Here is a 27,187-nt window from a genome sequence, read left to right as displayed (position 1 = left end):
TATCTTGCATAACAACTTCTACTTTATATCTCATTAGAGCAATAAATTAGACAGATTAATGAAGTTTGAGCCCCAATTCTTCTGATTAATGAATTAATGAAGTTCTTCTGATGGAAAAAACTGTTGATTGATTATCTTCAAATTTGACCCCATTCTCTTGTTAATAATCATGTTATTTTATTGGCTGGATTTCCCCTGAAGGTTTTTTTTTTTAATTATGATTAAATGGCGATTCTTGATTACAGTCAAACCACATTAACTTTCATCCTTGAATTTCCTTATCCTCTCTTTGCTAATCTGATTCTTATCATTACCTTAGTCTGCACACAATATTTATATATCACTTCAAATTCTACATTATGCATTACACACATCAGCAAGAGAATGTACAAGAAACTTCCATGTATCTCACTTTCCCCATCCTCCATCATCACAACCCACCCACCCCACCCCCTCCCCCCCACCGCCCAACCCCACCCCCCTAGTTTAGACCTATATTTGTGAATTGAAGATAGCCATCTCTGCACGAGAATTATTATTTTTGGGAGAATGGTGGGAAGCAAACAGCCTGGGAATAAGAGTGAAGCCTGCATTGTGAAGCACGTTTCAATCCACATTTGTTTTTATGCCTCCGGTGGCATTATGTTTTTGGGTTGTACGTACGTATGTACGTATGTACGTCCATGCAAATGTTCTGTTTTCTCTGCAACCGCTTATTCGAATGACAGGAAATTTTGACTATAGGTGCGACTAATCATGCAGAATTTTGTAATGATAATTATGACGTCATAGGTCATGTGGGGTGGCAGCCATGTTGGAAAAACGGAAAAAACTTTGGACCTCTGTATCTCCTAAGCTGCACTATGGAAAAAAATTGAAACTTAGAATCTTGCAACTACTCTGCATGGGGAATAAGTGTGACTTGACTATGATGTTATCGGTGAAGTGGTATCCCGGTCAAAATTCGACACGTAGAACGCTGCATTCGATCAGAAGGAAAATTTGTGAGGTTCATCTCAGATAGATTGGTGGATAGAAAATTTTTATATGACGTCATCATTCATGTGGTTTGGCAGCCATATTGTTTTTTTTTTTTAAAGGAAAAAAAATCTTCTCCAGAACCGCCTTATAGATCGAAGTAAAACTGCACATAAATGATCGACTCGGCATCGTGAATAAAGTTTGATAGCTGTGATGTCATAGCTCACATTGTCTGACAGCCATATTGGATTTACCTTAAAACCTGCAAAAATCTTCTCCAGAATGGCTAGATGGATTGAGGGAAAACTTAGCAGACCTATTCACCATGCCTTGTGGGGATACTAAGGTTATGAAGAATAATATAATTGATGTCATGTGGTTTAGTGGCCATACTGGATTGAAGAAAAATATTAAATAATGTTTTCTCTGTAACCGCTTATCTGATCGAAACAGAATTTGCCAAGTATCATCTACCAATATTGCTGCATAAATTGTGGAAATGATGACATCATCGGTAATGTGGTGTGGCAGCCATATTGGATAGAAAAACGAACCTTATCCAATCAAAAGGAAACTTCACACACATGATCCTCTACCAAATCATGGGCAGAGTCCAAATTTTCAATGCCATAGGTCACGTGGTTTGGCAGCCATGTTAGTTTGAAAACCGAAAATTACAAAACCTTTTTCTCCAAAACCCCTTAACAGATCAATGTGAAAGGTATTACGTTACATGGAGTAAGGGCAGTGGATCATAAATGCAAAGTTTCACATCAATTGCTATAGTGGTTTCCGAAATATTGGTTTGAACGAAATTCTTTTTAAAAAATCTTTCTCTTGAACCACTTCATCAATCGATGCGATACGTCACAATTATGATCTCGTAGATATATGGAGCAAATGTTTTTTTTATTTCAACCTTATCGGATGCATGGTCTGGCAGCCAGAATTATTTAATATTTTAAATCTGGATTCAGGGATTTAAATGAAACTTGGTACAAGCATGTGTAATGATGTAATAATGTGGGTGGAGGCATACTGATGACGTTGTGACATCGAAGATTGTTGTTCTAGTTATTTTTACATTCTTTGATCTCAGGCTTGTCATGGAGCTCATACATAAATTACATGCAAGACAAAGACATCAGTGTGTTTCAATGTGCAGTACAAGGACATGAGAGTAGACAAACGCATGGTATATGGGATTTGAACCTGGGTTTCCAGCGTTATAAACCATCAGTTCAGATGGAAATGTCAAACAGGTCAACCCATTCCACCCCTTCCCTTCCCAGCTCCCTGCATAATTTAACTTTGGAAAAGTAAGAAATCGTTTATTTATTTATTTATTTTGATAAAGTCCTGCATTTACAGAATGTCTCTTAAGTTGTTAAATTATTTGTTGATCAATTATTGACTTTTTTTTATTCAAAAAATTTTTTAATCCATATTTCTTCGAATTCTTAACCCACCAAGTGCTCTGTTGGGTTATTGGAAACAAATATTCTCTATTTGGCTTAAGCTTTGATAAATGTAGAGGATGTTCAGGTGGTGTGAAATAAAGTTCCAATGTGCAATTGGTACAGGGTGAGGAGAGGGGGTTCAGACCAGCGCATACTGGAGAGTTGGGTGAAAATTTCCACCAAACTTGCGGACATAATCAGTAGATGTTTTTTTTTCACACAAGTTATATTGGGCATGTTTTCTTTTCTACCCTCCCCATTCTCCCTTTAATCCTTGTCACTCCATCTCTTTTTTCCCTTTTACCTCCCCATTATCCCCTTCCCCTCATCTCACCCCTCTCCTCCTTTCTCCTTTCTTCACAGCTTATATCTGTTCTTCCTCGTCCCTCTCCTCCTTTTGGAAAGGGGTTGTTGATTGCAGGCTACAGCTTGGCAAAGTTCTCACACAAATTAATGCTCCTAATGAAGGGCCGGAGCAAAGTAAGGCCGCTGTGTGTAAACAGTCGAACATTCATGTAAATAGCAGGGTCATGAAAAGCAATTTCTTCGCTGGAATGCATGTCTCACTCCCCCTTTCTTAACTGATTTGGCCAAACACTCGATCTCATCCCCGAAACCACTCCTCACATCCCCTGCCCCCTTTTTAGGCCTGCTATGTGCTTTCTGTAGTTTTTCTATTTCTTTTTACTTTTTCGTCTTACTGACTTTTAAAAACATTTCCTCGTTGTCTTGAAGGATGCACTTTTCTTTTCATTGCTCTGAAAATCATTGAAAACACTCTTTTCTTTGATCTCCATTTTCTAAGAGACAAATCAAATGTTCCCTTGATGTGTTTGTAAACATGCAGTGATATAAGGCTCATGGAAGGGCTTGTACAAAAACTCACATGGAGGATAAAGATATTAATAGACCTTAGTGTAGGCTGGCAGGATGACCTAAAGGTCCATACACTCCCCTCTAAGCTGTCTATTGTGGGTCCGAATCCCAACCCAGCTATAAACTGTCATCCCAGTGTTGCACAGATTCATCAATGTGTGTGCTGTCCCTTGGATGGACATTAAACTGTGCATCGTGTCTGCCAATATTAGTTGGTGGACGTTAAAGATCCCACGGTGTCCTTTACAAAGAGTAGGCAAGCTATCGCCGGCACCATGAACAAATTATAAATTGCTGCCCTAACTACTGTTGGGAAGATGATGGCAAATCACTCTTGGCAAATCTGCTTTGTGGAACTTTGATGGCAAATCACCGAGTATAATCCTTGCCAAGAAACTACTTCGGCAGCACCCGACGCTCCGTAACAGAGTATGGTTTTACAAAAATGATGATATTAATCGACAATGGACAAATGTGTTTTGTCATATGGCATGGGGTGTGTGAATAAATCGCTCACACCATCCCATACACGTGCAGAATGGCCCCGGGATTGCCGAACAGTTATTAGCCGAATAGAAACCACTCAAGAAAAATGTCAATACCCACTCTAACGTAACAGCTTCTGCTATTCTAACTGGATGATAGCAGCAGGAGAAGAAATCCTGAGCCATCTACAGTTTAAATGGAGTGAAAATGATGGCAATAGCAATGTTTAGCCATGTTACACAAGCGTAGTAATATTTAATAAAATATGGAAATGGACAACTGGGGAACAGACTGTGATGGAGTCCCACCTGCATGACACAGAATATATACTAAATAATTTATGAACTATCACCACAGCCTGATACACCAAAGGAGTTTGGTTGGGAAGACGGACTAGCAAAGGAGTAAATAAACCTTAAATCTGGGATTGATAAAATAAATCTGGAGTACAGGGGTGGGGTAAGGGCATTGCTGTGCAGTGGTGGAAAATGTGACCTGCAGAGGCATAGATGATCACAGCTACCTTGTCCTGTCCTGTCCTCTGATTCCGGCACTTGCTTCACTGTGCTAAGTGCCAATTCAAATGCCAACACTCTGACCGACCTGCCAGCTGCTCCACTCTCCACATTGTAGCTGAACTTTCTATATGTCTCACTCCAACAAAACCATCACATCAACTCTTTAGCTGTTAACTGACTATAACCAAACTCGACAGGAACACATAATGCCAACGAACTTTCTCTCCCTCTCCAACTCAACTGATCTTAACTTGACTTTCAGTGCACCCGTGGCTCACGTTTTTAGGAGCTCATCAGTGCGGGGTTTTTCATCCCTTGCACGGAATGTTCCTCCGAGCATGCAAATAGATCCATGCCAATTCCGGGCTAATGATCTCAGGGCAGGATTTCAAGTGGTCGAAGCAATGATGGCGAGGGGGGGGGGGGTTAACCAGAAAGGGGGGAGGAGCATAATCGTCAACCAGAAGGGGGTAGATGGTGAAGACAGGCTTATGCGACATTCCTGCAGCACTGTGATTGACAGGTGACCTCATGCTCATACCCATTAAGTGGGTATGCACATACTGCACTCTTCCAAAAGTGAAGCCCACAGCAGATAGACATGAGCATTTTGCTTTTATAAAACGTTCTACAATATATGAAGGAGTGCCATCATTTGGCCAACCAACTGAAAAAGGGGAAAATGGTCATAAAACATTTGACAATGTCATGGTTTTTATGTTGTTATACAATACTGGGGGCTCCCACCCTTCCTCATGTACATACGAGTGTAGTATATTGGATTTGTACCAAGGTTTCCAGCATCTGACCTACCCTACCGATTTATACCAAACAGACAAAAGCAGACCTCCTCTTGGGCAACGTTTCATCTATTTATTTTCCTACTCGATGAACTTTCTCAGGTATATCTAAGAACTACTTCAATTACTGATGCACTTTTGAGGTGAAATTTGCCTGGGCGGCCCTCATAAAACAAATTGGTACTGTGTTCCCTTAGAGAAAGGGAACGGAAAGAATACGAGTTCTCTGACAAGGAACTTAACACAGGAAGAGGCCATTAGGCCCATGAAGCCTGCACACTGGTTGTCAACCTATGGTTGTTTGTCTCTGTGCTTTGTCCTTTTTAAATGCTGAGCGTTGTGGTGGAAAATAACTCGATTTCCACTCAGGTTACAAAGGAGAATCTTTAATTACATATATACAGAGGAAGAACATGGAATAGCATTCAATGAACTTCACTAACAAGGATTCCAAAGCAATCCCTCTTATACTGGAGCAAGGATGGATGGAGGGATAGCTGGGCGAAACACAGGATAGAAGAGAAACAGCTTGAACTTTCCCATAGATATTGAAGTAAATAAGGCTGAGTGTGGCTAGTTTCCATAGAAGCAGAAAAGAGTTCCCATAGAAATGGCATGGGAAGAGAACATATCAGGTGGTCAAACATGTGAGGCCTAAGCTCAACCAATCAGAATAGAGCATTTTTATTTTAAATGCTCAACCAATCCAAATACTGAGCGTCATGCAAGGAACCAGAACTCACCATTTAAAAATTTTTGGTATAACGTGGCCGGAGTCTGGTTTGAACTACCAACCCCCCACACTCGTAGGGGAAGCTTTAATCTCTAACCGTAATGCTCATCATTATGGTTCGATATTCTTATTTAACCACCGAGTCTGGTTAAATAAGAATTTACATTAAAAAAAAAGTACTTCCGGCTTTAGCTGCAGTCTGTGACATACAGAACCACCCACTGCAAACAAGTAGTGTATCAGCTGCTACACTGTGGTCTGTAGGTCAAAAGGCCAACATTTTTAGCATTACAAGCCTATCCCTTGGGAATCGATCCATGGATGTGTTTCTGGCTCACTGGCTTTCATCAGCATGGAATGGATGCCTCTTAAGGGTTCGATATGTTTTCATCAATTTTGGACTTCCTTTTCTAATCACTGTTTGACTTAACTAGTTAATTTCCCCTCCCCCTACCCCATACATACCCCCAACTGTTCCTCCACGAAAATCAAAATCACCTTTACCCTACTTTGCTCTTTACTCTCATCACCTCTCACAATCTTCTCTTTTTATGTTTTTTCCCCTTCCATTTTCAAGTTCTATTTCCATTTCTTCATTGTCCGTCCCCTCCATACTTTCCTTCCTTGTCTCAATTTTTTTCTCTCCTCCTGACATGACCCCTCACCCCATTAATTATTTCATATTTTAGATGGATATTGCCCCCTATTGTCTTTATAAAAATAAGCAAGCGTTCTTCGATGACTGCATGTAACCCAATTTGTCTCTTTTTTTTCACCGGCCAAAATCCCAACCAGGGTATGGCATACCTTCACAGCAGTGTCATTAGTTCTCATGGTAATCTCAAGTCATCAAACTGTGTGGTTGACAGCCGTTTTGTGCTCAAGATTACGAACTACGGATTGTCTACTTTCCGCATGGACTCGGATAACGATACATGGCTTCAACAATATGCCAGTAAGAGATGTGTTCACTTCAACACGTTATGGTTTTGTTTTGTTTTTCACTGAATAACAATTTAAAATTTTATAAAGAATGGGTTATCCTTTATTAATCATGTGCTAAATATAACATAGAATATTAATGGAATAATAATATATACTAAACCGAGTAAACTTCATGCTGCAAACATGTCATCTGATCATATATGATTTTTCATTGGAGGCTGAATACTTGTGGAGCTTCATGGGGCTGTTACGGTGAATTTTAATTTTAATATCAATTTATTCTGCAAATATGGTGGAAATTTTGATCCCACACTTCACTGCCTCTTCTTCTATGCACAGGTCCAAAAAGGCAGGGCCAAGAGGGCTGTGTGTTGGGTGGGTGTACTTTTAGGTTGCATCCTCATGGCATTATACAACTCTGTGGCAATGTCAGGCAAAGAAAATGAGAATCACATAACATTAGAAAAAGTACTACAGTAACAAAAATGGTTTACATGTGAAAATGAACAACCTTAGTAACAAAATCCAATCATGCATATTGGAAAATGGGCCTGCGAGCTGACAACACAGCCGTGTTAATATCAATGCATGAGAGAATACAATTTTAAACAACTGACATTCACAACGTACACGTCTGAAAGGGTGGAAGACGTCGGAAATGTTATTAAATATTTCTGTTTGAATCAACAGCAAATTAATGCATCCTCTATCAGATGTTCCTAATGCTCCACACTCTTGTTTTTAATAATCCATCCATTCCCAAAAATCTCATCAGGAGGACACACACTGCTTGCTCGTTCGTCTCTGTCCCGATAATTTAGTCAAAAACACCGTCAGTGTTTTCTTTGTCAGTAGTTTGAAAAACAGTAATGTAGTGTGTAAACAGATCCAGATTGATCGTGAAACATTCAACAACCCAAATTTGGACACTTAGAAAGCAGTAAGTTGGCTTGAAGCTATAGTTGTTGCAAGAATGCAAAAAAACTTATGCCATTCCATAATTGTTTTGTGAAGTTAAAATTAAAGTATCATGGAATGCAAAGGCACAGACAATCTTTGTAATAAGATCTCATTTTTACTGTTCTCAGGCCTTTACTTTTTTTGTACAGCGCTCCTTCCCAATGCCATATCCAGGCGATGTATGATGTCATCGCCGGGCGCTGAAGGAAGGGAGTACTCGGTTTTCACTCTGTTTTCTTGTTTTCTTTCTTGTTTTCTCGTGTGTTTGTCTGGTTGATATCTCAGCCATCCTTTGAGCTATGAAGTTGAAATTGGGTGACAAAGTTGAAGTTATGCTTTGGCAAAGACGCTATTGGTTTTTTTTTTTTGATCAATTAATTGATTACTTACTTAATTATTATCGATTTCTTAATTGCCTATTTATTTTATTTCTCATCCTGGCAATATCTTGGGCACCTTTTGAGCTAGGAAGCCGATCTTTGGACAAGACATTTACCAAGTGATTTGGCTACAAAGTGTATTTTTTTATTTATCAATCAATTAATTAATTACTTAAGTATTATTGATTTATTAATTCTTTATTTATTTTATTTCTGATCCTGGCAATATCTCAGGCACATTTTGAGCGAGGAATCTGATATTTGGACATGACAGTGACCAAGTGATTTGGCTATAAAGGGTATTTTTGATTTATTGATTAATCAATTAATCGATTAATTATTAATTTTTCGATTAATTACTTAATTTTCCAAAAGTTACAGATTTGGATGAAACAGTGGTGGTTAAGGTATACTATTCGACACTTGATTGAGAAGTTAATTATTTTATGATTATTATTTATTTATTTTAATTTTGCAATTAATCAATCAATTATTGTGTACCGTTCCCTCCCAATTCCGACTCCATGTGCTGCAAGGAGGCATTGCCTGGCACCGAAGGAGCCCCGACAATGTTGTGTGCTGGAGCATTTGTTATTTATTTATTTGGCATTGGGGCAATGTACTTTGAATGTACCACAACTTGTTTTTTGTCTCTTCACTCTACAACCAAGAAAATAATGGACACAATCCCTTTAGGCACTAACTCTTTAGTCAAGTACGAAATGTTAAGGCCTAGGAGAGCTCAGAAGTAGCGAACCGTTGAGCTGTCTAATCTGGGTATGATTCCCAAATCGACAATAAACTGTAATCCTGGTGCTTCATAAGTAAGGTGTTGCATCACTGAAAGTGTTGTATGTCGAAGGGGTGTTAAGCCGGGTGTCCCATTTGTGAGCATATTTGCTGGTGAACATTAAAGGTCCAATGATATCTTTCAAAGTCAGTATGACAAAGTGTGCTAGGACCATCGTCAAATTCCAAATTCCTTCCCTTGGCATGGCAAGAGGAGCAATAGCAAACAACCCAATGTGTTCTCTGTCTAGTGACTGGTTTGGCAGCACCAATGCTCTGGAAACTACATGGCTATGCGCTAAATGTATGAGTTATTCTACACAGCAAATCAGACGAGCTTGCATAGTACAATGACAAGTCCCATTTTCTTTATTTTGTGTTACAACAGAGCAGCAATGGACAGCCCCCGAACTGCTGAGGTTAGAGAAGCCACCAGGCAAAGGCACACCGAGTGGAGATGTCTACAGCTTCGCAATAATACTGCAAGAAGTCGCACTTCGCTCCAGGCCATTCTACATTGAGGGACAACAGCTCACCCCAAAGGGTGAGCTGTATTTGCAGTCATCAATGAATGTTTTTGTTAATATGTGAACATGTGTGTAGCTATTTATAGTTTTTGCTTTATATTCTAAGATTAAAACAATTTGCTATTGCACTGTTACTCGTTTACTGGTAAGAAGAAATTGATGACCTTTCCCGTTTATACCCAGGAATTTTATGCGATGATTCAAACATTTTTTTTATAGAACAGCAAATTAATAAATGTTAAATGTTTCAAAAGAAGAAGAAGAACAAATACAAAATGTCAGGAAACATTCATCTCTACAAATATCCACATGAAGATCCACTCACATAACTGCAACAATGCAGGCAACTTGCCATGGTTCCTGCACACCAGAGGCGAATGAGGCCTGAGACCTTTATAGAATGAAAAAAATGGTGGCAATTGATTGTGAAGCCCCACTATGAAGGAACAAAGCAACAGACAGACAAACTGATGGAGTATATATATATATATATATATATATATATATATATATATATATATATATATGTATATGTATATATATATATATATATATATATATATATATATATATATATATATATATATATATATATATATATATATATATATATACTAGTAGTAATGCCCGGCGTTGCTTGGGCTAGCAATAAAGCCCGGTGTTGCCCGGGCTTTCTTGCAAATTTCGTGAATAGCTGTTAGCGGTTAGGGTTAGCGGTTAGGGTTAGCTCTTAGGGTTAGTGTTAGGGTAGCTAACCCTAACACTAACCCAAACCCTAACCCTAACCCTAACAGCTTGGCGTCATGGAGGTAAACAGCGCCCGGGGCAAAGTGGAAATTTGCGTCCCCCGTAGGCCTTAAACTTGAGTGGATTTGAATGCAAAATCCCATAAGGGATATCGATTTATCGATTTTTTTCGAATATTGGAAGTGTTATGGAAAAAATTTATAGCCAATGACCTAAGTTGGACCAAAAGCCATAATCGTACCGAATTTGAATGGAATCCGTTGGAGTTTGTGAAAATGTATCAAAACGAATTTTGAGGGGCCTCTTAAGGAAGACAATAATATCATTAGTATATGTGCCAAATCTTGTTTCATTTCATGCAGTAACAAAAATCTGATGGTGGAACAAAGAAAGGGGCGTGCCGAAATATTAATATATATATATATATATATATATATATATATATATATATATATATATATATATACATTCATACATATATATATATATATATATACATTCATACATATATATATATATATATATATATATATATATATATATATATATATATATATATATATATATATATATATATATATATATATATACAGTAATCCTCCGTTTATCGCGGGGGTTACGTTACAAACCCCCCTTGTTTATTGCTTGATAAGTGAAAATCCATGAAGTAGCGACCATATGTTTTTTTATTATACATATATATATATATTTTTTTTTTTTTTTAAAGCTTTATGACCCTCCCCACACTCTTATTAACCTTTCCCATACTCTTATAAACACTTCCTATACTCTTAAACACTTTTTACACTCTTAAACATACGTAATTTTAACAACATATAAAATTCTAATGGGTACTCGCCATTGAAGATACTACAACTTGCGTGATGAAGATGATGATGAATTAGCTGTGCAGTACTGATGACGATGATGAATGTACTGCACAGCCAGAAAGAGCATTACAGCTCTTCTGAAGGCGCCACTGCATCAGGTCCTTCGTCAGGTGGTGTAATATCTTCGCCCTTGTTTGGAATTTCAGTTTCCGCTGAAGGTGTAGGCGTAACTTGTCTCTTCTTGCGAGTGAGGAACATGGTTATGGGGAGTTGCTGGTGCTATTTCTTCTTCTGTGCAAGAAGGTTTTTTATAAACCGTCATGCCCCCCTCGATGGTATTTGCAAACTGCAACGAATGAAGCATGTGGGAGTCCCATTCTTGAGCCACTCGCTGTGAAGGTCTTTGGCCATTCTGACCATGGTTGCGAGCCGTTCGAGTGTTAGGCCAACCTCCTCTTCTTCTTGAAACCCTGGTTCCTCTTGTTCCTCTTCCTCTTCCTCGCTTGCTGACTTTGTCATATCCGTGAGGTCTTCATCCGTCAACGGTTGTGAGTGGGCATCAATCAGCTCATTAACATCCTCGTGAGTCATGTTGTTGAAGCCATCTCCGCCAAGAAGTTTTGCCAGCTTCACAGCCTTATCAACCGCGGAATGATGAACCTCTTCAGGAGAGAATCCCTTATAGTCGTGGACGACTTCTGGCCACAATTTCTTCCAGCTGGCATTTAAAGTTTCTCATCATCTCCTTTATGGCCTTTTGAATACTTAGGAGACACGATGCAATGGTGTATTCATGCCAGTACACCTTCAGCGATAAGTCTTCATCCGAGTCCATAGCTTCAACGAGGTTTTGCAGGGTGCTTCGCGTATAAAGCACCTTAAAAGCACGAATAACGCCTTGATCCATTGGCTGAATCAACGATGTGGTGTTTAAACATGAATGAGAACCCAGGATACAGAACACCATGCTCTGGTTGGTTGCCTCCCATCCATCAGCCAATAGCGTGCTGTGTACGATCTCACGTGGGTCAACTTGCGCAAGTGGAAGCGGCCGCATCTGCGTTTTCCATACGCACGACTCTTTGTCTACTCTTCTACTGTACACTATGTACAGTATTTTATTTATTGCAATATGTTTTAATTATTTTTATTTATTTTTTTACGTTTTTAAATTTTTTTAGGCTAGAAAATACTTATTTTTCAATAAAAATAATTAAAATAAGAAATATATAAAAAATAAATTTACAGTGCTCCCTCACCTATCGCGGTTAATGCGTTCCAGACCCACACACGATAGGTGAAAATCCGCGAAGTAGAAACCACATATTTATTTAATTATTTAAATACATTTAAACACATTTTAAACGTATTTTAAACCATTATACAGCATCCACACACTCTTATTAACCTTCCCCACACACATTTAATCAGTTATTTTAAAAAAAAAAAAGCATTTTCATCGGAAATGCGACTTCATGGGGCTGCAAAGCCTAAGACCAAAAATAATTTTTAAAATACTATATTGTACGATAAAATAAAACAAGTCTGAAGAGGACGATGGTTCACAAGCGGTATTTGACGATGTAGATTGTTTCAGAAGTCAAGGATGAGACAATGTGATAATGTCTGACCAAGTTATAAAAATGATCAACATGATTTGGTACGAGTGACAGGTTATTAGCTGCAAAATGTCGAAAACCCGGTTTCGTTCAACAACTTCAAAAATTTTACCTTTGCATAACCTTTAAAGGTCACAAAACAATGTTGTGGACATTAAAATATGGAAACAGGATACGTGCTATAGCTTATTGGAGTTTGTTCGTCAAAGAAGGTCGAAAACCTGGTTCTATTCCCACAACTTTGAAAATTTGACCTTTGTGACCTTTAAAGGTCGAAGGTCAAGGATTATGACCTTTGGTGCAAAACTTCCTCTGGAACATTCCAGGAACAATATAATGTCATATAGGCTCTATGGCATTTCGCACTCATCGGATTATCCATACTTTGATGAAATCAGCGTAAAAACAAACTTGAAGGGGGCGCCACGGGCAAGGTGTTCGAGATAGAGCAAAATGGTTTCAAGACTTTAGGTGGGGAATGACCTCCAGATTATGCATTAAAAAAATATTGTCATCCAAACTCTCAAAGTTTGGGCGGTCGTATGATTTTTATGTCAAAATTCGAAATTTTCTAAGTTCGTGACCTTGTGACCTTGACCTTGGGACGAAAATGAAAAATCGAGCTCCGTGGGGCTATGCAGGTGCCATTGGGCCAACCAAATACCGAAACCCCTGCCAGATTCGGCAAACCCCTCGGAGAAGAAAAATTTTTATGTCAAAATTTGCAATTTTCTAAGTTCGTGACCTTGTGACCTTGACCTTAGGATGAAAATGAAAAATGGAGCTCCGTGGGGCTATGCAGGTGCCATTGGGCTAATGAAATACCGAAACCCCTGTCAGATTCGACAAAACCCCTAGGAGAAGATGCAAATTGAAATTGGCTACCCCCTAAAAACACATGTTTTTTCGGTGTGGTCCACCCATAATGGGCGCACCACGCCCATTTTTAGGAAAACACAACTAGATCATGATATAAACCTCCCACCATAATTTTGTCAGGATCGGATCAAAACCCACGGAGCTATGCTCGGGACAGACAGACAGACAGAGACATACAGACAGAGACATACAGACAGAGACAGACAGACATACAACAATAACGAATATAGTGGTCACTTATTTTTTTCTTGAAAATATTTTTTCGTGAACCAAAATAACGTATTATATTATGGGTACTGACCTATGAAGATATGACGATGATGATGATAACTGTGCAGTACTGATGATGATGAAGATGACGATGATGAGATGAATGTTGTACTGCACAGCCAAGAAGAGCATTAAATCTCTTCTACTGGAGGATTTGAAAACCCGCGATGTAGTGAAGCCGCGAAAAGTGAATCATGATATAGCGAGGGAGCACTGTATACCGCAAAATCCCGTGATATAGCGAAAAATCCACGATATAAAATTAGATATGTAAGAGTTAAAAAGCCGCGATACAGTGAGACCGCGAAAGGTGAACCGCGATATGACGAGGGATGACTGTATATATATATATATATATATATATATATATATATATATATATATATATATATGTATATATACATGTGTATATATATATATATATATATATATAAGTGTATATATATATATATATTTATATATATATGTATATAGATATATATATATATATATTTTTTTTTATGATTTTATTTTATTTTTTCATTGGAAATGCGATGATATATATATATATATATATATATATATATATATATATATATATATATATATATATATATATATATATATATATATATCTCTCTATATATATATATATATATATATATATTTATATCTCTATATATATATATATATATTTATATATATATATATTTATATATATATATATATTTATATATATATATATATATATATATCGATATATATATGTCGTTACGAATTTGGCAATTTGATTGCACACAACATTCAGGTTCCTTTACGCCGGGCGTGGGGGAGGGGGGCGGAGAAGGATAAGAGGAGATCTTTTCTTTTGTTCGTGTTGGGAAGTTAGTGGAGTAAGCTTTTTGCTTCGGCAGAGAGTAGTCGTTCAGCAGACCTTTGGGTCCTGTTTGGCTTGGGTTAGGGTTGAGGCCTTCAGAAGCTTTTTGCTTTGGCTGGCTCAGTGAGCTTCTGCTGAGGCCTGGCTCGGGAGGAGGCTTTTTGGAGGCATTTTGCTTTGGTGGTTCAGTGAGCTTCGGCTTCTGCTTGGCTCAGGACAGCTTTTTGCTTCAAGCTGCCCTGTTTGGAAGAAAGTTAAGCCGGTCGCTCGGCTCGAGCTGCGAGTGGTGGCTTCTTCTTCTTCTTAGTTCGTGGAGCTCTTTGTTCTCCATTTTGGTTCCCGGCTTGGTGCGACTCATCAACCTCTTCTTGGAGGTGGTCCCTTGGGGAAGCGACACATCGACAGGAAGGATCGGCGCCTCGTCTCACCAGCATGTGTTGAGAAGCGCGGGAGGATTCGCGGGAGCTCGGGAAGGATCGCAGCTCACGGCGATTGGATCCAGCTCGCTCTCGCTGGAGCCCGGGTCCGAACAACTTGAAGACCACACGAGGTGGAGAGGTTCGAGATAGGATCTGGGTTTCAGCTCACCTGTCCTCCGAGCTGGAGCTCGTTATTAAAGGCCTCTGCCACCATTTCTTGGGTGTGTGTGTGTGTGTGTGTGTGTGTGTGTGTGTGTGTGTGTGTGTGTGTGTGTGTGTGTGTGTGTGTGTGCGCGCATACGTGTGTCCGTGGGCCCGTCTAATAAGTAGGAAATTGTTAAGTGCTTTGTGTGCTGTAAATGTTTGCATTGCATTTCATATAGACGGTCGTAGTTCTTTTGTCGTGCTTTTGTTGCTTGTATAATTGCATACATGTTTTGCCTTGTTTAATTGCATACGTGCTTTATTATAATAAATGTCCGTGTGTGAATGTAAACCTTTTTGTTGCGTCCTCTTCCCTTAATTGAGCTGCCATCTGCACTCGGAATATAGTTGGTTTTTAAATTGCCGGTAAAGTGATCGGATCCAACGGGACTGCGCGATAATACCCCGCTCGGTTATCCCAAAAGGAAGCGAGCTGCTTAAGCGGCTCGTTTCCAAGCGGTGCCATTGAGGTACAATCTCTCGGTAACCTACCCGCGCGAATAATTAGGTAAATCGAAGATTTGGTGATCGGACCCTGTAGCACGCGGGTAGAGTGCGGACAAGGTTGTGGTGTGCTTAAAAACAAACCCGTGGCTGGTTTCCGGCGTTGATCCAGAAAGCCGCGACTGGATTGTCCGTTCGGTGGGCGAAGCGACCGCTATTGGTTAGACGCGGTCATTCGGAACGTTGACGGGCGGGAAATCTACAATACATATATATATATATATATATATATATATATATATATATATATATATATATATATATATATATATATATATATATATATATATATACATATATATATATATATATATATATATATATATATACATATATAGGAAGCCTTGTGTTGGCGCAGTGGTTAGGGCAGCGGCTTGGGATCCAAAAGGTCCTGAGTTCAAGCCCCGTTGGGCCACTGAATTAATACATCAGGGGGTTGACTCAGCCTGTCATCCTTCCGAGGTCGGCGAAGTGAGTACCAGTGTACTGGGCCGGTGTATACACCGGTTAAAATAGGTGTACCATATCCCTGTGTCGTAAGAGGCGACCAGGGTTGCATCAGGAAGGGCATCCGGCGTAAAAACATGTGCCAAATCACTATGCGGATCATACGGATGATCCGCTGTGGCGACCCCGGACGGGAGCAGCCGAAAGAAGAAGAAGAAGATATATATATATATATATATATATATATATATATATATATATATATATATATATATATATATATATATATATATATATATATATATATTGTGACGTTTGAGGGGGGGGTTTGCATTTAAAGGGTAATTAGGATGTTTAATTCGGTATGGCATGCTGTTCGAGTTGTACCAGGATCTCGATGTAATAAGTAGCAATTCAGTGGTGATAAGTTGTCTAGTGAATGTCCATTTCTTTAAGGGGGAAATGATAATTGTCACGTAATTAGATAGGGAGACGGGTTAGGGTAAGTGTGTATGCGTAGTCCCTTTTAGTATTCCCTGTAGGCTTGCCGTGACGTAAAAGGACAGTGCTGCGGATGGCTCCGCCCCTTGATCACGATTGGTGGAAGGCGACAGCGGAGGGCCAATAAAAGGGCTCCATTGGAAGTGACGAGGACTCGAGTATAAAATGGTCCTGTTCGGGAAAAGACCGGGGAGGAAGAGTCATAAAAAGGAAGCGTCTTGTCGAGGCTGTTTGTCTCTGAGCGCGCTCTCTCATTGCGCCGGTTCGTTCCTCAATTCGTCGTGTCTCGTGGCCTTGCTGTGCCTCGTGCCTCACCTCGGTTGGCTCTGGAGTTCTTCTGGCTCGGAGTACGGGACCGAACGGCGGGCAGACCTGCCTCCCTCTCCTGCTCCCATCTTGGCGCCAGAACTGGCTCCCTGGCGGCTGTGAGCGGTCTTGGGCCTACACCAGGAGGTCGACACCACCAGGAACAGCACCACGGTGGCTAGTTGGAGCTCACAGGCCGGAAGGCGCGGAAGGGCTGACGGAACCTCGGCACCACCGTGTCTCCTGCCCCTGACGAGCGCAACGCCAGCTCGTCCGGCACCAATCCAGTGACTGTGACGTCGACAGCACGGGCAAGCCTGACCACGAGCTACGTTTTGTGTGTGTGTGTTTGTGTGTGTGTGTACCTGGTGTCTTAGAGGGTTTGAGATTTGTATATCCATTGGAATTGTTTGTTTTTTCCCCACGCCCGAACCCACACCACCATCCCGTCGAATCGCCCCGGAACCCTCCTCTTGCCGACTCTTATTATTGTTCTGGTTCGAGAAATAAACATTATTAACTCGGTGAAAAGCGACTCGTGCCACCTTCCTCGTCCCGTTTGCTGTAGAGCGATTAAAACCGCCATCTTTCGGTTTTAAAAAAATAAACCGCCTCCATCGTTTCAGCTCATTCTACTGTTCAAGTCCCGTGGACGTCTATATATATATATATATATATATATATATATATATATATATATATATATATATATATATATATATATATATATATATATATATATATATATATATATATATATATATATATATATATATATATATAGTCATGGTTCTGGCAGTTGCGTTAAACCTCCGACCCAAATTGTGGTGACAGGCGGTTAACACCACCAGCTCGGATAGCGAAGCGGTTCTTTAGAGGCGGACACGTTGATCCTCGGAGATTATAACATGCGCAGGAGGGGTGGGGCGCAATGACGGAGCAATAGAGGCAAAGATGGACGCACAGGGGAGTTTATACTCGAACCCCACGACAAATACACGGACAGAGCAACTTAAAATAACCGTTGAATTTAATAAAAATACACAAATATTTACAAGGGACAATAATTCAGAATATAGTAATAATAACATGAAGTATATAAATCCTAAAGTCGAGGCGCCTCTACACACAGACTTAAATACGGACAAGGGGAAAACGAAACAAAAGAAAATCCTTCCTTTATTCTGGCACTTAGTTTAGTCCAGAGATGGTCTTTGTAGAACTTGGAATCGAGGCGCTTCGTCCTGCACGTGTAGACGCGCCCAAAAAATGGCGCCAAGCCGTTCTCTTGCAGCGGGAAAAATGTACGTCGGGCAATTTGTGAGGCGATATTCAACACCAAGACTCAGAGACCCCGTGCAGCTTCTTTTCATGAGCGAATATGCCGACTGTTCCTCTCTTGCACCCGGTCTGTTCACAACGATCGCTCATACGATGAGACGATTTCTGAGACCCCATGATCAGGCCATGAGGCACACTCCCTTTCCCTCCTCAGAAACGTATACACTTCATGGCTCAGCTGAACAGTCGATGGCTTGCGTCTTGTTCTGTATGCGAGCCAATTCACCTCAGCACAAAGACAAGAATCATGCCACCTTTGTGCATCAAAGGAAAGTAACCCATAAAGCCCTGTTCTTATAGGCCATCTCCGAGCTACGTTCTCTCTCGACCGCATGCGTCTCTCACTTCGCACTCGTGCGTTCCTCTCGGCATGTTTGGCTGGATTTTGTTATAGTTGTTATAAAAGCACAACTCCATCATTGCTGGTTTGTAACACAAAACATAGGGAAAAGTCACAGGGGGCAATTACACACTGGGGGAACTTGGCCTCAATCCCTATCTAATTGACACCACACCCCCCCCCCCCCGTGTGGTGACACGGAACACTTAAGCTCACAGTTTCCCTACTTAAATACATCAAGATGTCTCCTACACGTCCACGGACCAAACAACTCCATTCAATTCTAACTTTCCTATGAAATTCCTCCATCTACTCCCAAAACCGTAACAAATATAAATATGTATATACAGTATATGTATATATATATATATATATATATATATATATATATATATATATATATATATATATATATATATATATATATATATATATTGTTGCGAATTTCGGTCCGCCCGGCGTGCGATCGGCCACGTAACTCAAATCGCCACCGCGTTGCCCACCGGAATGGACAATTCAGTTGTGACCCTCCTTGGAACTACCGCCAGGAGCTAGTCACGGGTGGATCTTTCGACCCCACCACAATCGTGCCAATCGGCCACCCGCGCAGGATAGGGTTGTTTGCCAAACTCGACCTACCTAAGTACCTGCGCGGGTAGTTAACCGGGCGATCGTACCTCGCCGCTGACCGGCCAAGGACACGAACTGCTTAAGCGGTCCGTTCCGTGCTTCAGTGATAAACGAGCGGTGTTATCGCCGGCCCCAATGGACATGATTATTTACCGGGTGCTTATACCCCTCTACCAATTCCTTCCGTGATGCAAGATGGAACTTTCAAACAAAGGAAAGGACGCAACAAAACGGGGCACAGTTCGACAAGCACATTTATTACGCACTCAGACAAGGCAAGCACGTATTCACAGCCATACAGTAAGAATGCAATTTACAAGTAAGAGTTACAACCGAATAAAGCAATGTTTATTTACATGCACTTAAACAGTTTCTACTTTACAAGACACTGCGCCACAACACGCATTCAAAGAAAAAGCAAGAAAAGACCCCCTCATAGACAAGGGAGTCAGACTGGGCCCATGGGCCTAATGCATGTGAAACCTGGAGGAGCGGCCAGGTCCACGAGACCGAAGGGTCTTACCCGTGCCCTCGTGGTGCGATGGCGGGCAAGCCGTGATGTCAGCGTACTGCGCCTGGCTTTGTGCCCCTGGCGTGGTCGGCGAGTGCTCTCCGGCGCTCTCCGTCTGCCTTTCCCGTCGGCTTCGAGCTCTGTCCCCCGACTCGACTGCCCCGCCGACACTGCTGCTGCCACTCCACTGCTTCCACTTGGTTCTTGCCTTTTCTGCCGACGTACTGCACCTTTTTTCCCTGCACACCGCGAGCTGCGTTGTGCTCGCGCTTATATAGCCCGGGGGAGGGGCGTCTATGTAAATTTCTGGATCACAGCGGGTTCGGAGGCGGGGCTATGCCACCCGATGCTCAGTCATTGGATGGAAGAAAAGGGGGCGTGAAGCATTCCTGATCCGATTTTTTTGAAGCGAAAGGAACGCATTCACAGCCCATGGCACGACGTGTGGTAGAAAGGCGGAGGTGGTGGGAGTTTGGTTGTTGACGCGCGTCGTTTGAGAATGGCGGTGAAGCGATGTTTGCTGGATGGAGTTGTGGAGGTAAAGAAGCGAAGGTGGCAGTGTTTGAGTTGTTGGGGGATTATTGGTCCAAAATAATGAGAGAGAAAAGAAAAACGGCTATCTCAAAGGATCACAGCCCGGTGAACACAGAAATTCCCTCTAAACAACGGTGGGGAAATCTAACTACACAATTACTTATCGTCATAACTGATCTAAGGATCCTTTATGGTGTATTGCGAATTTCTACAGCCGTAACAAAATATATTGTTGCGGCCACGGATACCGAGACACCAGCTTGTCACTCAGGGGGATTAATCCCCGGTTGTCCTCGGTAGAGCCGGACCTGGGGCCACCGCTCACAATTAACGTTATGGTACGGCGGGTTGTTTTAAAACCACGAACGCCACCCAGTCAACCACGAGTTCCAGTGTCCGCCATCTAATTATTCCGTTTAACTCGAGGTCACGTGGTTACATGAGCGTGGAGTGCGCCCTCGGCAAAGCAGCAATATTATCTGATTAGATTTTAATTAGGACGGCCGAGGGTTTTAACCGCTGGTGCGTGCCGACGATTTTTTGGGAAAATCTGTGGTAATTACCTCCCAGTCTATCTCGGTTCGGACAATGCTAGACCAATGGAAGGAAATAATAAAATTAATAAATAAAAAGAACCTTTTATTTGCTGAGGTAAATAAATAATGAATTTCAAAGCAAAATCAATTAAAATGCCAGGAAAGAGACATAGAGCAGATGTTTATCGGAGGTTGACTTGCTTACAGCTGAACACAGACAAGGGTACCCAACAGATCATTCAGGGGGAGGGGAGGGGAAGAATCGTCTCGCTCACCAGAAAGTCGTCCGTGAAGCGAAAACGTCCTGAAAATGCGTGCGTGGTGTCACTTCCGTCGCCAGCACCCAGCTTTGCCGTGCACCCTCTCGCGGGGCAGCCTTGAACGCCAGTCGACGTCTGGAGGGCACCGAGATCGTCCGTCGCGGGTTTAGACCCTGGTGTTGTTGGTGATTGACCCGTGCCTCACTTGTTGGCGGCACTGCTCACACCCACATGCTCACCACACGCTCGCTTGCCGAAGCACTGGGAAGGGTGAATTGTCTCGTCGGCTCTGGTTAGACACCTGCTTCTTGGTCGCTTCTCTCGCGCTTTGCTTTTTCTCTCCTCACTTTTTGTCTTTAGAACATCTCTCCTCACAGAACGTCCCTCTTTCGCTTTTTCCTCACTTTTTATATCTCAGGATGTCTCTCCTCACAGAACGTACCTCACGCTTTCTCTTGCTCGTTTTTATATCCCGGGGCCGTCTCCGCGGGGTACCGTCCGCCCCAAGCTCACCCGGTCCCACTGGGGAATGGTTACCATGACGACCCATGTGCTCTAAAAAAAGGCAGGCGTCGGAGCTCGCAAAAGAATGTTGCTGAAGAAAAATGAGGGCGGGCTTCAGAGCTGGTGAAAGAATGTTGCTGAGGAAAAATGAGGGCGGGCTTCAGAGCTCATAAAAGAATGTTGCTGAGGAAAAATGAGGGCGCGCTCCCCGCTCAGGTAACCACATGACCTCGAGTTAAACGGAATAATTAGATGTCGGACACTGGAACTCGTGGTTGACTGGGTGGCGGTCGTGGTTTTAAAACACCCACCGTACCATAACGTTAATTGTGAGCGGTGGCCCCAGGTCCGGCTCTACCGAGGACAACCGGGGATGAATCCCCCTGAGTGACAAGCTGGTGTCTCAGTACCCATGGCCGCAACAATATATATATATATATATATATATATATATATATATATATATATATATATATATATATATATATATATACATATATACATACATATACACACACACACACACACACACACACGCACACACATCAAAAGATTTGCAGCTCAGGATTCATGTAATGCAAATGGTGCCGTCAAATCCAACGTACGTTGATTTGAGGCAAAGTTGAATGAGTGACATAAGATGACCAGAGCTGAGGCGACTGTTACCTTCTAGCTCTTGCTCATTGTCGATGTATAGCGCTAATGTCTGTGTTGTCAATTTGACGGGTGTGGATGTAAATAATGAAACGATGTTGAATAATGAGACCATAGTTTTGTCACTCTCGAGGTGGACATTTCTGCTCTGGTCAATAAAGTCTTCAGCGTTCTTTACATTATGTGGTGAATGGGTTGTTAAGTGTTTCAGTCGCATTCTATGTTTAAGTCACCCACCATGAAGGACGGATTCTATGCCACGCTTGAGTCTGTGGTTGATCAGTGCCCCAGGCAAGATAACCTTCTTGCCTTGGGGGATTTCAATGCATCGACTGGAACTGAGAGGGATGGTTATACGACATGTGCTGGTTCCCATAGGTCTGGACTGTGAACCAGAATAGCACTAAGTTCCTTGACTTTGTGAAAAGTCATAGACTTAGGGTGGCTGGTTCATGGTTTCAGCACCCACAGGCTCATCGCTGGACTTGGTATTCCATCGCTGGCAGTGTGGCAAAGGAGATTGACCATGTGCTCATTGATGGTCACTGGAGGATGATCCAGAACTGCAGGGTCTACTGGGAGTGTTCAGTTCCTCAATACCGACCACAGGCTTGTGGTAGCAACTCTGAAGTAGCAGCTTAAATCCTGAGGAGCTGAGGAGTTTGCGAACAGGCTGAGTGGGGATTTAGGGGGTCTGGGTGATTCTGGAAATCCTGATGAGTTGCGGAGTGCCTTTAAGACCATGATCCGTGATGTTGCCGGTGGATGTCTTGGTACTCACTGATGGCTGAAGAATAATTTTGTTTCTCAAGCGACACTGGATTCCATTGACCAGAGTCGCAGGGCTCGGCTTAATGACAGAACTGAGCTGTTCAGGGAATTGAGATGTAAAACTGTATGTGTGTGGATCAGGGTGGACATGGAGGTCTCTGTGCGAGGAATCTGTGAGGGGGTAGAGCATCACCTGCGATCAATTTATTCTCATCCTGCTTATAGGGAAATTCGCGCATTGCATTCCTCCAAGCCCGTTCCTCGGTGTACTGCAGTTAGAGCGGAGGGTGGTGGGCTCTTGAAAGAGGAGTGCGAGGTGAAGGCCCGCTGGGCCGGTTAATCTGAGCGGCTGTACCAAGCTGATCCACCAGCTGTTGTTTGGATGTCAGGGGTGTTACTCCCTCCAATCAATTGTGACCACCTTCATTTGTGGAAACACAGGCTGAACCGGTTGAAATGTGGTGGGGTAAAGCTCCTGCGATTTGTGGCATCCATGCTGAACTTCTCAAGGCTGGGAGAAATGCTGTACACATAGCATTGCAGTTCTGTGCTCTGATTGAAGTGCAGACATCATCCCAACTGACTGGAAGAGGGGCCATGTTGTCCCTCGCTTGAAAGGGAAGGGTGATCGCCAGGACTGCAAAAACTACCCAGGGGCGACGTTGCTCTCGGTGCCGGGCAAGGTCTTTGCTCGGATAATTATTGATAGTGTTCGCCACCATCGGCTTGAGCACCAGCATCCAGAGCAGTCAGGTTTTACACCAAAGAGGTCAACGATTCTTGCCCTTCTGGTCCTCACCGAACGCAGGCGAGAGTTTCAGCAGGGGCTGCTTGCAGCCTATGTTGATCCCTGTAACAGCTGGTGGATGCTCACCTTCACTCTTTCATTCCTATTTTTCCCCACCTTTGGAATAAACTCCCTCACTCGATTCAATCCCATTTTTTCCCTCCAGGCCTTCAAAACAGCTGTTCACCACCACCACCTCAGGAAGGAAACAGCTGTTCCCCCATCCAAATCCTTGATCTTTTCTACCCCCAATAATCCACCCAAGCCCACCTCCTTCAAATTCCCTGCTTTCCTTCCTGAAAGTCCCTGTAATGTCCATCTTGTATTACCCATGTTCCCCACCCCATCCCTCTCCCTTTCACAGATCTCCTAATGTCTCTGTTCCCTACTGTTTTGTCCTTCCCACTCCTCTTGTTTCATGCCCCTCCCCCCTGCTGTGCGTTGTGTGTTAGCTCTCACATGAGCCTCAACAAGGTATACAAAAAAACCCCCAAAAAAACCTTTCATTCAGTGAATCGGAATGCCCTCTGGAGGATTCTTGGTATTCGTGGGGTGCCACCAAAACTGATCAATCTGATGTCTGAACAACACTCAGGTACTGAGAGAGCTGTGAGATGTGGTGATAGCATCTCTGACTTATTTACAGTTGTTACTGGAGTTCATCAGGGGTGTGTACTGACCCCCATACTTTTTAGCGTTTGTATGGACTGGATTCTGGGGAAGATGTTGGAGAGATCAAGCTGCAGTGTATCATTTGATAATGTCAAGATCTCTGACCTTGATTTCGCAGATGATGCAGAAACTCTGAATATCCTTTAATTGGGGCCCTCGAGGTGCTAATTCAGGAGTCGGAGAAACTGATATTATGGGTTTCCTGGGTCAAAACTAAGATCCAGACTTTCAATGACATCTTCGATGCTGCTATCTTGTCTGCACCTGTTTGTGTTGAGCATGTTGAGGTCACGGAGAGATTCACTTACCTTGGCAGTGATATTCATGTCTCTGCTGGCTGTAAGCCAGAGGTCAATAGACATCTGTGTCAGGCCTGGGGAGTCATTGATTCACTGGATCATGGGGTGTGGTGCTTTCAGTACCTGTGCAGGACGACGAAAGTCTGAGTCTTCAGGTCCTTGGTGCTTCATCTTGCTCTACGGATGTGAGACTTGGTCTCTGACCACGGATCTGAGACAGAGACTCAATTCCTTTGGCACCACTTCTCTTCGGAGAATCCTTGGCTATTGCTGGTCAGATTTTCTGTCTAACGAGCGGTTGCTGAGAGAGACTCAAATGAAATTTGTTACCTGCATCGTCCGTGAGTATCATCTGCAGCTGTATGGACATGTGGCTCATTTTCCTGACGCTGATCCTGCCCACCAGATTCTCTCAGTGAGGGAGCCTCGTGAGTGGAGGAGGCCAATGTGCCGACCACGTGCTTCGTGGTTGCGGCAGGTTGATCAGCATCTCAAGGAGATGGGATGGGCCAGCCATCTGCCTGTGTGATGGCCAGACAGAGGCCCCTGGAGTACTGGCGGAAAGTGGATGCAGCAATGCGTTGCTCCGGTGCATGCTCCCATACCTGACCTGACCTGACGTTAAGAAGATTCTCCATCTACACACCAAATGTCATGTGAATCAGACGTTCTACCTCTGAGATATTAGGCTTTTGTAGGGGGGGGTCATTTTGACCCCCCCCCCCCCCGCAAGCCTAAACGCACTTCTCAAAAGCCAAGCCTGAATAGGGTTAAATGTTGTCTCCCCTATCATAAACTGCCCCGTTTTAGCACCATGTCAGATCAAACCTTGCCAGGGATAATACATTACATGCCAGCCAGCTCTGAGTGAATCACTTTACCAACCAAAACATCCTGATGCCCATGCTGTGTAAGTCTAAAATAGAACACTGATTGCTCTGACTTCTGTACTATACATAGTGGCTAAAGAGATAAGCATTACCTTCTTAAGATTTTCGGTTTTGGCTATACTCTGGGTTGTGTCACCCATAAAGTATGTATGTCTTTTATTATCCATTAAAAAATTTTTAGAGCTCATCTGGTTTTGCTTTTTCATTAACATATATTTCAATTGCTACTCTGCCTTATTTTGGCAATTCAGAGATTGTGCAGAAACTATGCAGTGGACAGCATCCATTTCTACGGCCTTCGCTCCCGACGAGTGGCCGTGGCGCGGCACTGGGCACATTGATGGAGCGCTGCTGGAATGAAGAGCCCACAGAGCGCCCAGACTTTGGGCAGATCAAGCTGGCAATTCGCCGTTTTAATAAGTAAGCGATGCAAATTTTGCTATAGATAGTGGCTTTCACTCGACCATCGAGTTTCTTCTAAGTTCGGTAAATATATATTTTAAAAGCCTTCTCGGTGAAAGATAATGATTTTTTTTTTTTTAGTTACTGTAAATCCAATCAAGTAAAAATGATTATGTAACAATGGCATGTGAAGAGTTTGGGGTTTTTTCCCGAGAAGAACATAATTGGGTGAGTGAATCACAAAAATATTTGTTTCTTTAAATACATTATCTCAGGGTCATAGTGTTGCTACCACAACACACATGGATATACAGATTAACATTTGTGACACAACACAAGACTGTTAGATGAGAGAAAAACAGCCACTGAGCTTGGGGGAAGTGCTGTCACCTCCTGGGATACTGGATACCAGTGACTTCACAACAATGGCACCACTTTTCTCACCACACTGTGTGGATTTTCTCACTGCATTTCATCCTCCCAAAGGAAGCCATCCTCTGGGGATTGTCCATGCTCTCAGACTTTTAAATGCTGAACATCAAGAATGAAAGTAGCACGTACCATTTTAAAACTCTTCCGTATGACTTGGCCGATATTTGAACTGCCGACTCCCCCCCCCCCCCAACCCAGACTCGGAGTGGACTTCTTGAACATTCATTTTGAAATAAATCCAAGAAATTTATTACATAATACTTGTGAAATAAAATTGTGTGTGTGTGTGTGTGTGTGTGTGTGTGTGTGTGTGTGTGTGTGTGTGTGTGTGTGTGTGTCCTCTATAACTCTAACACCATGAAACCTAGCAGTGTGAAGCTTTGCATGCATACTGAGGAAACTCCAAGGAAGTGCAAGAGTGAAAATTGGGTGTTTGGGTTAATTAAAACACCCCTTTTGAAGATAATTAACGGCCTTATTTAATTATATCCTTTATCAAGGCACATCCTTGGTCACCTCACTCTCCCTCATTGGGTTCTTAATTCGCCATTCCTTTTTTAGCCTGCTCAGTAATGCCTTGACTTGGA

The 27,187-nt window shown here is 42.2% G+C and overlaps 1 protein-coding gene across 4 annotated transcripts in view; it reads left to right on the top strand.

Moving 5' to 3' along the window:
* Window positions 1-27,187, top strand: part of LOC147020253 (atrial natriuretic peptide receptor 1-like) — a 252,988-nt gene that overhangs the window by 180,088 nt on the left and 45,713 nt on the right. For all 4 annotated transcript variants that reach the window (XM_085895487.1, XM_085895485.1, XM_085895483.1 and 1 more), the window contains 3 exons: window positions 6,650-6,809; window positions 9,317-9,472; window positions 26,018-26,186. In XM_085895487.1, coding sequence (XP_085751613.1) covers window positions 6,650-6,809; window positions 9,317-9,472; window positions 26,018-26,186 — 485 coding nt within the window. The remainder of the gene's footprint in view (window positions 1-6,649; window positions 6,810-9,316; window positions 9,473-26,017; window positions 26,187-27,187) is intronic.

The sequence above is a fragment of the Eptatretus burgeri genome, chromosome 9 (genome assembly GCF_056783735.1).
Source record: "Eptatretus burgeri isolate ZD-2024b chromosome 9, Ebu_testis_v1, whole genome shotgun sequence".
In the NCBI taxonomy this organism is placed as follows: domain Eukaryota; kingdom Metazoa; phylum Chordata; class Myxini; order Myxiniformes; family Myxinidae; genus Eptatretus; species Eptatretus burgeri.
Note: the sequence above shows the minus strand (reverse complement) of the source record. Positions and strands in the feature narration are given on the sequence as shown.